Source organism: Nanorana parkeri, unplaced genomic scaffold, assembly GCF_000935625.1.
Source record: "Nanorana parkeri isolate BGI_ZX_2015 unplaced genomic scaffold, ASM93562v1 scaffold774, whole genome shotgun sequence".
NCBI lineage: Eukaryota > Metazoa > Chordata > Amphibia > Anura > Dicroglossidae > Nanorana > Nanorana parkeri.
The window spans coordinates 214,148-230,989 of NW_017307042.1; the positions used below are offsets into that span (position 1 = coordinate 214,148).

The 16,842-nt window shown below is 43.2% G+C and overlaps 1 protein-coding gene across 1 annotated transcript; it reads left to right on the forward strand.

Annotated features, from left to right (window-relative positions):
* On the forward strand, window positions 1-16,457 carry TXN2 (thioredoxin 2). The gene is made up of 4 exons (XM_018564710.1): window positions 1-96; window positions 9,766-10,034; window positions 11,195-11,318; window positions 16,134-16,457. The coding sequence occupies exons 1-4, from the start codon at window positions 88-90 to the stop codon at window positions 16,257-16,259; spliced, it is 528 nt and encodes a 175-aa protein (XP_018420212.1). The 5' UTR covers window positions 1-87; the 3' UTR covers window positions 16,260-16,457.
* The last annotated feature ends 385 nt before the right edge of the window (window positions 16,458-16,842 follow it).

Below are 16,842 nucleotides of genomic sequence, written 5' to 3' on the forward strand. Positions count from 1 at the left end.
TCACATGACCACTGTGTGATGTCATTAAGGTCCCTTATCTGGGTAGGAAGGAGTATCCAGCAAGGAGAAAAGTAAGGACGAGGTCACATGTCACAGGTGTGAGTACGGGAGGAGTGTGGAGCTGTGATAAAGGGGACGGGGGATTGGGGAGCAGGTTCGGCTCTTATATAACGTGCTGGTATTTTATAGCTAATGAGATGTGTGTTGCGTAATGTAACGTGATGAGACATGGTGACATAACTGTATGTAGAAGGTGTGCTCTGTGTTATTGTAGGGGCAGCATGTATGCGGTGCGAATATCAATCTACATGGAGCTTAGCAGTCAGATCATTGTGCTAATAATGACTGACACCCCCAACCTACCTGTCCCAATCAGTAGTGGCCGGTCATTCACATGTGGTAGGGTGTCAGTCACAGTTAGGAGTAAGCATGGGCGAACTTATGGGAACTGGGTTGATCACATCATTGATGACAAGGAGCCAGTATCAGCCCCTGAATCCCAGAGGTGGGCCATACAGAGCGTGCCCACTGACAGTCTGACCCAGGGCTCCCTAAGGCCCCACTCACGGCAAAAAATGTAACGTGTTTTTATTTAAGGGAGATGTCTTGCGTTGCATTTACACGTGTTTAGTTGTGCTGCGAGACAATGCAACCTATCTTTTGTATACATGCATCCAGTCTGAAGAGGCACCAGGCGCAATTGTTTTTTCTCTACATAGAGCCCTGCTTCGGGCAAGCAGGGCTAAATGTAAAGCACAGGAGCCATTTTGTACAGCTATACAGCCGCTGACCACTTGTATGCAGCCTGCTCGTGACTTGTCTGGCCTGCCCCCCTCCATTGTCCGCCCCACCGCTGGCTGCCTTCTGTGCCGTGGTTTTCAGGGTCTCCTTATCTTCTGGGGGACCCCAGCCCACGGCATGGCAGTTTAGGATGAAGAGTGAAGAACCTCCGTTCTTTGCTCTGCTCCTTGATCAGTGACACAGGACTGCTATACTCGCAGCGCTCCTGTGTCAGCTGTTACAGCCCGAGCTGTACACAAGATAGAGCACAAATGTGCTTTATCTTCTGTATTGGAGGGCAGGCTCATAAAGAGAGCCTGTCACCTCCGAATGCTATCACACCGGGGATTGTTAGTCCCTGTGGGATAGCAATAAAGTTAAGATACACATGCATTACCCTGGTAACTCCCAAGGCATTTTTTTGGGGGGTGGAGTGGGGGGCCATTCATGCTTTCTTGCACCGGGGCCCTGAGGTTTCTAGTTACGCCTCTGATAAAAGTGGGGATAATAAATGCCCTGGTGTTGGTAGTAGAAATAAATGCCCCTGCATCAATGGGAACTATATATACTTCTGAATCAATGGGAGAGATACATATATACACTCTCCTGCATCAACAAATGCCCCAGCATGGTCAGTGGGAGTAATAAATGCCCTTCCACAGGGGTGCAATACTCAAATACAAACTTTAGGAGCGCTACTACCCTTTTGGGAGTGCTGATATCTTGTGGTAGCTAGCTGTATGTAAGGACAATAGACTTACAGTTGGGAAGACGGCTGGTGTGTCTGAAGATCTCCTGTCGGGCAGCAGCTGGCGTCTGGGAGTCTAGTCCCTGGAAAGAAGCCCTTTGCAAGGAGTGGACAGCTCCAGGGGTGGATGGTGGCAGGTCTGGATGATGTGTGGAGCAATGAAGCGAACCGCGTACTCGTCTGGCCAGACCGAGCCGCGGCTTGAAAAGGGAGAAGAGCCGCGACACGGGTGAGCAATTCCTATCGCCCAACACCTGGGATATGAAGTTCCAGGCATCGGGCATGGTTTTTTTTCTACATTTAGTGAGGGCAGCAGCTAACAATTATTTTCAAAATCGATTAGTTAGCCGATTTATTAAGTACAATAAGTAAAAATTAATATAAACTGGCTCCAGTGATGGACTACTAGTTTGTATTGAGATTGTAGTCCATCACAGGAGCAAGTCTGCCCAGATCACTTCTAGCAGCTTGCTTGTTCTTCCCGCCATGGTTTTTAGGGTCTACCGCTCTTCTGGGGGACCCTGGACCACAACAAATGACTTCAGGATGGGGAGCGTGGAGATCTGCTTTGTGTGATCAGCCAGACTCGCCCGCATCAACGCTCCCCACCTGTGATGGACTACAATCTCAATACAAACTAGTAGTCCATCACTGGAGCCATTTTTTTAATTGTTTATCCGATTAATCGAACTTAATAATCGGCTAACCGATTTTGAAAATAATCGTTAGCTGCAGCTCTACCTGATACCACTTTTTCAAGACCAAGTACTTCCCCTCATGTACTTGCCGATACCAATTACTGATACTTTTTCTTAAAGGGACAGGTGACATTTTTTTAAAGCAATACAGACTAATTTTAGGGCAGTTTCTCACCAGGGCTGCGTCCACATCTCACCAGAGCTAAATACAGATCTCACCAAGCTGCGTTTAGAATCTGGACGCAGCCTGGTGACATCTGGACTACAGATCCCACATGGCTGCATACAAATCTCACCAAAGCTGCGTCCAGATCCCACCAGGCTGCGTCCAGATCCCACCAGGGCTGCCTATTGGGTCTCTCCAGCGCTGCTTATTGCGTCTCTCCACAGGCTCTGACAGGTGCTGTACTGCACACCCAGCGTCCCCAACCCCCTCCAGCCCCTCCTAGAATGCGTATTCCTGGACTCCTGAACTTTCACAGGTACCTTTTTTGCTTAGCCCGATCTACGGTAGTAAGCCGAACGGAGTGGGTGCCGGTCACGTGTCCGATCCGAGGTCGTATTCAAGGTGTGGAGCTGCCTCGAGCAGTGCCTGCACCTTGAATCAGGAGATGTAGGACCTGGCAGGCAGCATTAAAGACAGCTAGTGCCAGGTCCCCGGAAGGCCGCTTCAAGACCCCACAAGTGCGAGACCTGAGGCGGCCGATCCGATTAAAAAATTTATAGGGCCGGTATCGGCCGTCGGCATCGGGGCATTTTCACGAGTACAAGTACTCGTGAAAATGCTCTGCATCGGCCCAGATACTAGTATCGGTATCGGGACATCCTTACTTTAAAGTATAATTAAACTCTCCCCTTTTTTGCATATATCTCAGGGGTGTGGACATTTTTTTTTTTTTAAACTACCTGTCCAAGGACTAAAGTGGGGGCCCGATCTACTTGTCTCTCATGACAATCTACTTGTCCTGATACAAAAGAATGATTTGATTTGAAAGAATGATGAACCAAAACTTTTATTTAGCAGTGCTAGGAAGCGCTTCTTATTGGTCAGGACCGCCAGGTGACCACGCTGACCTACGAGTGCTTGAAATTTGCAAACGAAATTCAGACTACATGGCGCAGGTACAGATAGGACACATGTACTGGCATATGGAAATCGCGCACGATTGTATTTTTTTACTTTGTAAAAAAAAAACATTTTTCATTTTGTATTGCCTTTTTATTTTTTTACTTTTATTTTTTTCACTTTGCTTTATTGCTATCACACAGGGGCTATTAGACCCCTAGTGTCACCTTTCCACTTCAATAGCTTTAGCTGGGGTATGACATGGCACGGCAGGTCTCCCGTGATAGATTGGAGGGAGATCAGCAAGCTTCTAACCGCTGATCGCTCCTCTGATCACTGGACCTTGAAGTGATGCGTATTACATCACTTCAAGTGTCCCTGTGCACATTCTCCGGCTTTTAGAGAAGAAGCTGGTGAAGCAGATCTCTTTGGAGTCCCTAAGTGACATTAGTGCTCTAAAAGGCAGCTGATATCTATATAAAGAGGACCTGTTGCATCATATTTGCTTTTAGCCCCATATGTGATCGCAATAAAGTTGAGTGTAAAAAAAATGAAAGTAACATGTAAAAAAAATTTTTTTAATGCCCCCCGCACCCCACGTTACAACATAAACACGCGTTGGATGCGCCTATATGCAAAAATGAAAATTGCGCCACACATGTTACATATTGCCACGGATGTCATAGTGAGAGCAATAATTCTAGGGCCATTAATTACTGGTAAAACTAAACTCTTGAGCAGTAAAAGCTTTTAAAGCGTTGCCTATGGGAAAGCTTGGGTATTTTACTTTTTTGGGATTTCGCAGGCGCACGCAGTTTTAAAGCTTAACATGTTCCGTGTCTATTTACCCGACATGATGCCATCTTTTTTATTTTATCAAAACTTTGGGTAAATATAAATGTTTTTTAAAATGATGCAGTGAAAGCGTTTTTTGGGGGAAATATTCGGTAGTTTTTTCATTATTTAGTAAAAAATAAAACCCCCCAGTGGTGATTAAATACCCCCAAAAGAAAGCTCCATGTGTCCCTAGAAAATGGTATAAAATTAATTTCAGTACTGCGTTGCATGACGGAATAAATGTCAAAGTACTGCAGCGCTGAATACTGAAAAATGGCCTGGCCAGGAAGGGGGTGTAAACCCTCTAGCCATCAAGTGGTTAAAATGTCTGTATCATAAAAAGTCACGCTTACAAACTAAAAGAAAATGAACTATTAAAAAAAAGATGACTATTTGGAAAAAAATAAGTGGTTACAAATGAGGAATAAAATGCTAAAGCAACACTAGATGGTGCTATATACCATGAACATACAGTCAGATGATCTTTTGTACATGACCAATAAATGTTACAAATTAACAAAAAGAGGTAATAGTATTACAGTTTAATACCAAAACGGGTTCCTCTCCATCATTTGGATCTCTCTTTTGCACTTGGTCAGTTCTTATACGTATGCTGATAGATATGGGCCGTGATCTGCCAAAATGTGTGACAAAGGTGGTCAGTCATATATAAATTGTTCCCACGTATTGCACAAGGCGTATCTAAAGCCAAAAACATAAATGTGATATATTGCAGCTTAATAGTCCTTTGATGTGGTGGCTGAATTTGTTTCTCGTTTTCAGGGTTTTTTTTATTTTCCCCTGGCCGTCCTGTGCTAGGGTCGGTATACTCGGTATACATTGTACTGTATCTATAGAGGGAGCAGTGGTTGTCATAGGCAACTCTTGTTTTGGACTACTATCTCGTCCTGCACTCATCATCTCCATTACATAGGAGGATGTTCTTTTGTAGTTCACAGAAGGTAGCTGAGAAAACGAATAACATTATTTGATATATCGGTTCAGTGCAGACACAGTTAGAAGGACACTAGAATTCTGACAAAATAAAGAGTTTAAAGTGACATTTAAAGGCAAACATTTTTTCCCTTCCCCCCCCCCCCCCCCCCAATGTTGATGTCAGCACTTACTTTAAATCATGTTTCTTAATCCGATCTTCTTTTCTGTCCTTTTCATCTGTCCCTCCAGCGGTACAGCCGGTCTCCGATTCAGCGCTCACTCCTCTGTCCTTGCTGGCACTTCCTGTCCCACGGTGTCTGCATGCGGGTGCACGCGTCCATAGACTTACCTTGTGTCTCTCCTCGCGTCCCAACCGAAAATGTGATCTCCTCATGCGCCCGCCCCAAGATGCTTTGCGGCCGCCCCAAAAATGTTCACATTTTCGGACGGGAGCGCACAGGAAAGTCACGGGTAAGTATTAACCCTTTTCAAAGCGGTTTTGTTTTTACACATTTTGCATATATCTACTGATTGGCTAGCGTTAGATATATGCAAAAAAAACCTGAGGCTTTAATTATCCTTTAAGTACTTGAAGCTACCACATCGAAGGACTGGTAAGCTGCAATATATATAAAATGTTTGGTTTTGGGTTAAGCTATCCTTTAAAGTATAATTATGGATTGTTTTATAACCGAAGAATCATTATAGTGTTCTGGTTTAAATAACATAAATCAAATATTTTAAAAAGTGGTAACAATCACCGGGTGTCTTGTCACTTTACAAAATATCTTCATAGAGATCCCACAGAAATGTCTGTTTTTAGTACAGGAACTACAACCCCAATTCCAAAAAGTTGGGACAAAACAGAATGCAATCATTTGCAAATCTCATAAATCCAAACTTTATTCACAATAGAAAATAGAAAACATATCAAATGCTTAAACAGAGACAATGGCTCATTTTAAGAAAAAAATAAGGTAATTTTGAAATTGATGGCAGCAGCACGTCTCACAAAAGTTGGGACAGGGCCATGGTTACCACAGTGTAGCGTCTCCTTTTCGTTTACCAACACTGTCAGGCTCCATTCAGACATTAGCGCAACTCGCAAAACTCAAAACAAATACATTCTAATGTAGGTTGTTCACACCTGCGTGCCGTCTGCATGGCACAAAATGCGCATCACGCAAAAAAGTACAATTGCAATATTCTGGGCGACTTCCGTGCGTTCCGGGTATAGTAGTAGCTGCAAACGTGCAGAACTCGTGCGTATGTCAATGTGCGCATGTCGTGCCGCACAGACAAACGCGTAGAAAACCGCACTGAATTCAAACTGCTGTGTGTGAGCGGAGACTAAATGTCTGCGAACTGAGGAGACCAGTTGCTGGAGTTTTGGGAGAGGAATGTTGTCCCATTCTTGCCTAATATAGGATTCTAACTGCTCAACAGTCCTGGGTCTTTGTCGTATTTTTAGTTTCAAGATGTGCCAAATATTTTCAATTGGTGAAAGGTCTGGACTGCAGGCAGGCAAGCTAAGCAGTTAATATGCAAGGCCTTCCTTGAAAAAGATGTCATCTTAATGGGAGCATATGCTGCTCTAAATCCTGAATATATCTTTAAGCATTGATGGTGCCTTTCCAGATGTGCAAGCTGCCCATTCCATATGCACTAATGTACCCCCATACCATCAGAAATGGAGGCTTTTGTTCTCTGCATGTTCTCAGACAGTGATTCTTGGGGGTATTCCTGAGCCCATACAGTATTCGCCATCACAGAATCATGCCTGTTTTGTTAATGCAGTGCCATCTGAGGTCCCGAAGATCATGGACATCCAATATTGCGTTTCGGCCTTGCCACTTGCGCACCGAGATTTCTCCAGATTCGTGGAATCTTTTGATATTACGTACCGTAGATGATATGTTATTAATATATTTACAATTTTACGTAGAGAAACATTATTCTGAAATTGTTCGACAATTTTTAGACGCTGCTTTTCACAGATTGGTGAACCTCTGCCCATCTACTTCTGGCTCTCTAAAGGTGGCCATACACTGTACAACCCTCGCAAGACTTGTGTCTTGCGAGGGTTGTAAAGTAATTTAACCCCTTCGTGACTGACGACGTACAGTGTACGTCGACTGCAATGCTGAGCGGGCAGTGTGCGCGTGCGCTCATCGGCCCGTTCGACAGTTGTCGAAAAAGCACGCCACTAACCGGCGGGTTTTCAAGCCTGCTTGTTCGACGGAAGACGTGCGATTGTACAGTAGAAACGGTTGCAAGCCTTCCATACACTTTGCGATTATCGTACGATCTCAGGATTTCCCGCCATGATCATACGATAATCATACAGCGTATGGGCACCTTAAGATGCACTTTATATACCCAATCATGTTTCTGACCTGTTGCCAATTAACCTTAATTAGTTGCAAAATGTTCTTCCAGCTCTTCCTTGTTGGTGCCACTTACTTTGCACCACAGTTGTAGTCCATTAATAACTTGATTCCCAGATCATTCATTCATTTATTCACAGGATCTGTAAATGAATAGACTACTGGTGCCATCTGCCACTGTGGAAGGACTTGTCAGGGGTGTGGAAATTTTGGAAAAAACTACTTGTCCGAGGACTAAAGCGGGGGCCGAATCTACTTGTCCTGATACAAAAATAATAATTTTAACCAAAACCGTATTTAGCATCGCTAAGAAGCGCTTCTCATTGGTCAGTGCCGTCAGGTGACTGCGTTGACCAACGAGTGCTTGCAATTTGCGAGCGAAATTCAGACTACATGGAACAGGTACAGATAGTACACCCGTACTGGTAGATGGGAAGGACCGTTTGCTGAAAGGTAAGTATAGTGGGAGGGAGATTTGTGCGGGTAATTCCGTTTTCCCAAATTACTTGGGAAAGTGAATTTACCCTTTAGGGCTGGTGCAGACTTGGGGATTCCCAGGACGTGCGATCGTGTGTGGTTGCATACAGCGGTTGCATCCGCATGTATGGGGTTACATCTGCGTGGCAATCGCTGAAAAAAGGTAGATGTACCTATTTTCACGACATGCACCGCGCAGTGTTTTCAACCGTGATCGCCTGCGGCGGTATTGCAGTAGTAAAACGCAGTAGGAAAACGCGCAATCTGCCTGCGGATGACTGGGGTGCCATTAGAAAATAATGGCACTGACAGCACGATCGGCGGTGGTGTATGATCTGTGACTGACCGGTCATCATGCACGAAACCGAGCGGATGGCTGGGTGGTCACGGAATCGCACACCACCGCCGATCGTACTGTCAGCGCCAGTGCGGTTGCACACGATTGCAGTTGAAAACACTGCACGTTTATTCTCGTGCAGATGGGGGCAGTGGGGCTGGTTTTAATTTAATATTTTTTACTTTTTCTTTTTAACTATTTAAAAAAAAAACTTTTTATTGTATTGCTATCACACAGGGAATAATAATCCCCTGTGTAATAGCATTTGGAGGTGACAGGTACTCTTTATTGACCCTGTCACCTCCAACACAGGAGTTCTAGCATAGCACTGTTGCTAGAACTCCTGTGATAATCGCCCCCGCCCCCTGCTCCGGCACGGCACCAGGCCGCTCGCTCCGTCACGCCCTCTGCTCCGTCCCCATCTCATTCAACGCTTCGTCCCCACCCCCCGCTCCGTCCCCGGTCTCGGCGCTCCACGCCCCCCGCTCGTTGCGCCGCTCTCGGCGCTCAAAGAAAGCCAGCCCGTAGCAGGGCTAAAACAGTGCAAAAACCACTTGCCCGGAACTACATGTACCGGGCGTCGGGCGATATGAATTCCACACCCCTGACCTGTGCATCTCATTGGATCACATGTGCAGTAATGTCACCCCAGTTGTAGTCCATTGATAACTTTCTTCAGCCTTGTAACCGAAGTTCCATACCTCGGTACAGACCTGGGCTGAGGGAATAGTCTGCAGGAGCCTGTGCACAGCACCTGTGATTCACTGATCAAGGTTGCAATGCTTTGCAGGCAACAAATCAAAAAACTAATAAATGCACAATTTTTTTTTTTAATCGGTGCCGGTGCATTTATTAATCTTTTGCAAAAGATGAAATATTCCTTTTAACATGTGAGACCTAAGCGGAAACTTCTGAGAAACCATAATGGGAGTATATTTTTCAGTTGCACTCACATTATGGATTTCATTTAATTAGTTTTATTCTTTTATTTGCTGCTTTTGAATTGTGAACAGAGGGAATATAGTTGTGGTGCAATGTGCAGACGATTTAAAGAACTCTGGGTAGTTTAAAAATTAACCCTTGCAGTGGGGCTACCCCCCACACGTTAAGTGCTTGTTTTGGTCTAGGGTGTAAAATAAAAAGGATATACTCACCCCATCCTTGGACTCGCCTAGCTACTAGACCAGTCCACAGAGCCTCTTTTTCCCCCTGGCACCAGCTGTCTAAGGACCTGTGACATCATCATGTCTAACACAGTCTATTAGACTCAAAGGCGCCGAGAAGAGAGAGGTGAGCAGTCGCCACTGAGGGACCAAAACAAGAACTTAACCCTTGCAGTGTCAAGGTAGCCCCACTGCAAAGGTTACATTTTTACCTGCCCACTTCTTTAATGCTTTACCATCTTCCTTTCTCTGAAAGTTTTTTTTGCTAGTTTGATGTATCTGTTCATGATCTGTTTGTTTTAATATATAACTACACAAGTCTTTCTTTTCTTGCAGATGGCCCAGAGGTTAGTTTTAAAACGTTTCCTTTCCTTGCCTGGAAGACGTCTAACCAGTCAAGTACAATCTTTCTCCAGCGTATCTGTAAAATGCACACGAACCCATGTTCCACGTTTCCCCCCTTCCCGGTCTACTGAATTTACCACTGCTCGTCAGATTTATACTTCGTCCCCATGCAGAGTAACGTTCAGTGTTCAGAATAAAGATGACTTTCAGGAACGGGTTATTGAAAGTGAGGTTCCAGTGGTGGTGGATTTCCATGCTCAGTGAGTTAAATAGTAATGACATTAATCGTATTCTAATAATGGTGCATAAAATAATATTTCACTATATATGAACATTTTGTATATCTAACAAATTTAAAATGTCATTTCTGATAGAGCTGTACCTACAGAAAAACTACATTTCAGGAAAACATTTTAACGTACATAGGTGGGAGTTTCTTTAACTGCCAAAGGATTTGTGTGTCTGGGCTCACATTTGCAAACATTTGCCAGACAGTAGAGCCAGGTTGGTGAACTTGCTTTTGCTATTAAAAGAGAACTGTGGGGTAAGTGTTTTTTCCCATAGTTCTCTTAAAGGTCACAGGAGGACATAAACTAGCGTCCTCCTGTGACTCAAAGCTCAGTATATCGCGAGCTACAGCTCGCAGTATGCTGAGACCGCCAAAGCTGTGACGGATCCCGACATTACTGTCGAGATCCACCCGGCTGCGTAGAGCCAGCTGTACCCGTCCCCTCCCCCGTCCGTTCCTCCAGTCAGCGCTGGAGGATCGGGGAGGGGGAGAACCCCTGCAGGCAGCCGTGACTGACACTCACTTCTCTCAGCAAGGAGATGATCGAGAAGTGAGCGAGCGACGGTATGTGTTCGCTCACTTCCCGATCTATTGAGCTGATGTGTGACCGTTTCATTTTCACACGTCGGCTCGAACTATGAGGATGAGTGATTTTCACTCACCTCATAGTTTTCCTTTAAGCAATACTGCCTTGTTTCCTCCCTGTTCCAGTTTGTGATGAGACAGTGAAGGCAAACTGATACACTCTCCTCACTAAACTCTCTCCTCCAATGTGTTCCTCGACAGCACATATGCATGCAGCATACCTAATTGGCTCCCAGGTCTACATCTTGGTTTAAGTTTTATAAAGTGAATTATAGGAAGCTATGGACTTAGTCTTTGAATTGGTTAAAGTTCAGGGCTAGGCTACTGATAAACCCAAAAATGCATGTAAAAGCACTCTGGGTATCCAAGGAGTTTACTGATGTGCAGGCCTTGGAAGGTGTCTATTAAAAGTGCCGACGTGTAGTAAATCTATAGTTAATAGATATTTATAGATGTATGCTGTATAATTATTACTAGATCATGTGAAGTATAGGTAGTTTTAGTAAGGGTTAAATTAAACGTGACCGCTTATCATTTTCTCCTCAGGTGGTGTGGTCCTTGTAAGCTATTGGCTCCTCGATTAGAGAAAGCAGTTGCCAAGCACCAGGGAAAGGTGTTAATGGCAAAGGTGGATATAGATGATAATACAGACCTTGCTCTTGAGTATGAGGTATTTATTTCCCATTATAATTGTATGATGTTTAAAGTTAACTTAAATCTTTACATACATTATAGACCAACACACACACACACACTGTATACATAACTAATATATTTAGTGTCAAAACAACTTGTAAGTATAATGAACTACCCGTTTTATTTAAACGGGAGAAGGAATACCACAGGGTTACTTTACGAACCTCCAAATGACAATGGGAAATGGTGAGACTGGCATACGTTGCAAAATGGATGCCAAAGCATCTGGTGTGAATGGGACCTGAAACTTTTCCTTGGTCTCCTAACTTGCTTCCTGCTATTTGTGCTTCACCAGTACCCAGGACATACTGCTGAATTGCCATGGAAAGTGACCTGAAGTGTCTCTTCCCTTCTCTGTTCTTCTCTTGAGTTGAAACACATCCCCTAATGAGGAAGTCGCTACAAGCCCAGGTTTGGCATTCTTGTGCACCCATGGCGCCAAGGGTGATCACACTGGCGATGCCTGTCTTTACCAGCATTGATCTAAGCAGTCACTTAGGTTGCTCTTGCTAGAGCAACATTTGGTTGTTCTCTCTCCTTTCTTTCCACTTTCCTTGGTTTGTATGTAGGTACCGAGGTATTGCGTTATGCACTCTTTTGTACTGTTTGGCCGGTGGTTGTGGTTTTTGTATATTCCCCTCCATCTTCTCGCCCTCCCCAATGTAGTGTTGGCAAGAGATGTGCTTCATGGTAAAGCAGGCCATACACCTCCCAGATTTTTTTTAATTCAACCTGTGGGCGTTAACAGATTCCTAAACCACGTGGATTGGCAAATCTCCCCTGCTGGGCTATTATATTCTGACAGTTGGTTCCTGCTGCAGTCAGAATACTGAAATAATGCCAGTCTGTTACAGTCACTGTTTGGCCAACAATTTTCCACACATCTCCTTCAATTGTCGGGTCAGGTAGTGCCGGCTGGGCCACACACAGCTTGAATTCTGCCCGAGTCAGTGGAAAATTTGAGCAGTGTAATTTGTCAAGCTCCAGGTGGATTAGGAGTGTTTTTCTGAAAGAGTATGTTGAGTACTAGTCTTGGAGTGTGTGTAATGCTGGGCACACACCTTACAACCACTTTTGTCTTGCAATGGTTGTAAGGTAATTTAAAAAAACGTACGATCTCCCTATCTTGGACAGGCAGATCGTACTTGCGATGATCGCAAGCCCACCCCGCTGAGGGGCGGGCTTCCAATGACCGCAATGATGAACGGGCAGTGTGCGCTTGCGCAAACTGGCCCGTGCAGCATTTATCTTACGAACATGCCACAAACCAGCCGACAATCGTACGATTCTCGGCGGGTTTTCGAACATGGTCCTAAGATAAAGTCGTGCAACCTTACAGTAGCAAAGGTCGCACACCTTGCGATAATCGTACGATCGCGGGATTTCCCACGATTATCGTACGATTATCGCAAGGTGTGTGGCCAGCTTAAGAAATGTATATGAAAAGTGGTAACCATACTAGAGATTCTGCATAAAAAGCCAGTGCAAAGGCTGCTTCTAATAATAATCATTTTATAAATGTGTCACTTTAGACAGTGAGGGCAATTTATCAAAACTGGTGTAGACCAAATCTGGAGCAGCTGTGCACAGCAACCAATCAGCTTCTCTCTTTCATTTTCAAATCTTAACGGAACAAACTGAAGCTGATTGGTTGCCCTGGGCAACTGCTCCAGAATCTGTCTGCTCCAGTTTTGATAAATTCCCCTCAGTGTGTTTTCAGTGAGCCTGAGGTCTAAAGTTTATGACTTTCAGCTGAGAATGATTTTCTTTCATGTTGGAAATTAGTTTGTTTGATATTTGCTAGTTCATCATTTCTAGTTTGATTTGAAGTGTTTGCCTGCAGGTGGAAGGAAACCAGCCCTGAGAAAAATGAGGGGCTTAGCATTGTTCATTCCCCTCTAAAGCTGCCCATACACCAGTAGAATCTAGTTTGGCAAAAAAAATAGTTTTTAGAACATTTGTTTGATTTCCTCAGTTGACCTTTGTTGATGGAGCCATGTTGAAAATGTTGGGGCAGAACAGTGACTGCACGCAGTCAGCTGCAGTCACTCTTTGTGTATTGTGACACCACCATTGTCAGAATACAATAGCCTAGCGGGGTGGATTCCCCACACTGTGGGATCTAATAGATCAGTGTTTCACAATCTTTTTTTCAGTCTTGGCACCCTTTTAAAAGTAGGCAAAATCTTGAGGCACCCCAATCTAAAATGTAAAAAATGATGTGTGGCCTTATCCCAGAGAGGGGTCTGGTGTGGATTTAACGGGGGGATCCTGAAATGTCAAGCCACCCTAGTTGAGAAAAGCTGTATTAGTGTATGGCCTTCTTGGTTTGCATAGGAAGAAAGCAGCGGCATCAGTAAAGAACCAGGTAAAAGTTGTATCTGTTCACACTTGGAGTTGTCATGCAACTACTACAGTAGTTCTCAGACTTTATTGCTATTGTCAAACACGAGTAAGAATTTAAAGTTAATTGGTCTGCTACTAGGACATGCATGAGCAGTATTTTTGAGATCTTGGATAAACTATTAGAAGATCTAAGAGGCATGTTGCTAACACAAGAGGCACATGACGACAATCTAGAAAGTTGTTCAAACTTCCAGGAAAGGTGACAGGCTACCTGTCTGTCAATTACAATGTATTTTCGGAATATTTGGGTTAAAAGAGTGCAAGAATTCAGGAGTATGGTACCAGTGATACAGTATATTAAATTGGAGATATATACACACACAAATGTCAATTCCAGCCTTAAAGCTAAATGTTAATTCCAGCCTTAAAGCTAAATAAGGGATGTGGAATGTGCTATAGACATGGATGTAACTGTGCCACCAGTCTGAGCAGTTTGGTCCCTTGTGTATGACTATAGGTAATGTGCCTTTATGCATTAATTTTTATCTTCTGTTGATCCAGGACTTTAGTTTAGAATATGCAGCCTGCAGTGAGATAATCAATGTGTGTAGTAATCTCACATATGCACTCCTTCTGGTGCGGTTATTTGAGATTCCTGTCAAACTGGATTTGGGAGATTGCAGCATCCTGTATCCATAAATCAAACCTCTGTTTTGTGTAATGTAGGTGAAGGAGCTTATAATTATCAACTCATTTGCAAAATAAAAAAATATCTTAACACATGAATGTGACACCGTACTATACACAGCTAATTGAATTACATGTCAGACTACCAGGCCCATGCTAAAGGTATAGCATAGCCAAACATTTCCTAATAGAACAAAGAGGATTACACAAGCTGAATGACTTAAAAAAACATTCCTTCTGATCTTTTCCTCTCCAGCCCCCTCTTTCGCCCTTCTTACCCCTCTACTACATCTAATCATAAGCGTATCTAAAGATGCATGATAGCTCACCTTGATGGCGCGGCTCCCTCTGAGCTCACAAATGGGAAGCTTTGGGCACCAGCTTGATGCTGGACTCCAGCCCCTCATAGGCTAACTCTCATACCCACAATCTAACCAACTCATCCTCAGGATGTGCCCAGACAGACCCATTTTTTGCTCACGTGCTGTACCTCCTTAGAACCTTTTTATGTGCATCTATCACCTTATCAGAATGTAATGAGCACCTCCTGTACAGCAATGTTTTACGTTGTTTATACATACTAATGAAATGTATGGTTTATTACTGCTGTCATTTTTCTACTGCTCAATAAAAAATATAGATGGGGAAAAAAACAAAAGTACCACTGTTAAAAAAACAATAAACAAAACATTCTTCATACAATGCTATCCAGCAAAATGGTCGGTATTTAACAGTCCTCTGGTGCACATCTACCCAAGTACCATACAATGTCAGTAAAGCTGGCATAAACTAATAGATTTTTTTTCTGTTCAACCTACAGGCTTAACAAAAGAAATCTAACACATTCCTTCATCCATGCTCAACAGCTTGTTCTATGAGGTTCATATACTGTACCTGGTTTTTCTACTTGATTTGACCAACGATTTGCATGTTATTTGATAAAAACCATGGTGAACTGTGAACATTATCCATCCGCTTTGATTCTCTTGACTGATCTAAACAGATAAATGCCAGGATCTTATTTGTGTGTATTTGCATATAATGGTGTTTTGACACCAATGTTAGAGGATTCCATAAAAGCAGCCCTTCCCTAAATCATAGAACAAACACAATATAAACTTTTCCCAGCCCACTTACCAGCTAACCAGCAAAAAGCACATTTACACGGTTTAACAATTTAGGTTAAAAACAGAGGTTTTAGTTGCAGATATTTGCAAATATACTTAGAAGCCACACTGCTGAAGACCCCAGATTTGACGCAGAGACATACTATGGGTCCTTAGTAGCTGTAGGCTACCTCCAGGCTTACCTGCACTTAATTTATTATTTGCTACATATGCCTCAGCATGGTGGCTCTCATAGACTAGAGGTATGGACCACACTTAACAGAGGGGCCTGGAGACAGTGTGGTGTCTACGTATATTATTTGGAGCAGTTGCCATTTCTTTTTAGCTTCCCTAAATCATATACTACATAGTCGGATCAGGGCAGTAATTCAGTGAACAAGTTTAGCTTTATTGCCCAAGAAATAGGTTGTTGCACCTATCGGGAATCGTCTGCTTCCATCTGAGTCGTCTTATACACTTGTTTGTGCAAATTATATGAATGAATGACAAATTAATTTTTAGCACAGCCATATTTATGAGGATCCTTGTAGTTATGTAATCAGCTTTTGCATGACAACATGAACCCCATAATTGACTTGTGTGTAGTTAGAAAAACATTTCATAGTTATTGTCCCCTTTTTTCTCTGCAGGTCAGCGCTGTGCCAACAGTTCTTGCCATGAAGAATGGCAGTGTTGTGGATCAGTTTGTGGGAGTCAAAGATGAAGATCAGGTTGAAGCGTTTCTCAATAAGCTTATTGGGCCATGTCCTTCGTAAAAAGTGTGAAGTCGAAAACCCTCGAATAACTGTGATCCAAAAATCCAGGGACAGCACCAACTTTAATGTGACATAATGCTCCTCTTAGTCTCTTTGCCCTATGTTCTTGTATTCACTGTACTATGTCCATTTTGAATTTGATTTCTAGAGAGAATTAAGTTAATGCTGTAAAATAAAATGTATAGTACATTATTACTCATAACTGATTTTCTTTTCATTTGCTAGATCCAGATTTTTTTGTAATTCTCTATTTAAAGTTTTAGAAAAAAAGGTAACAGAATTTAAAAAAACAGAACCACAACAAGTAAACCATGTTAGGTAGTAGTAACACAAAACTTCAACGTGTGTGTATACTGTAGACATTACCACAAGAGATGTCAATAACGCTATTCCAACACTGAACAGGATTATGATCAAAAACTATTGATTTTAAGTGGAGGAGGAAGGTATAAGGGAGAATGTGAAGTGGAGTAAGGGAAGTAGGGACAAACAAGCAAGTAAGTTGGATACGAAGTCCCAAACCATGATGAGCCGTATGTTTACACATCAACTGTGGGCAGCACAGTGGCATAGTGGTTAGCGC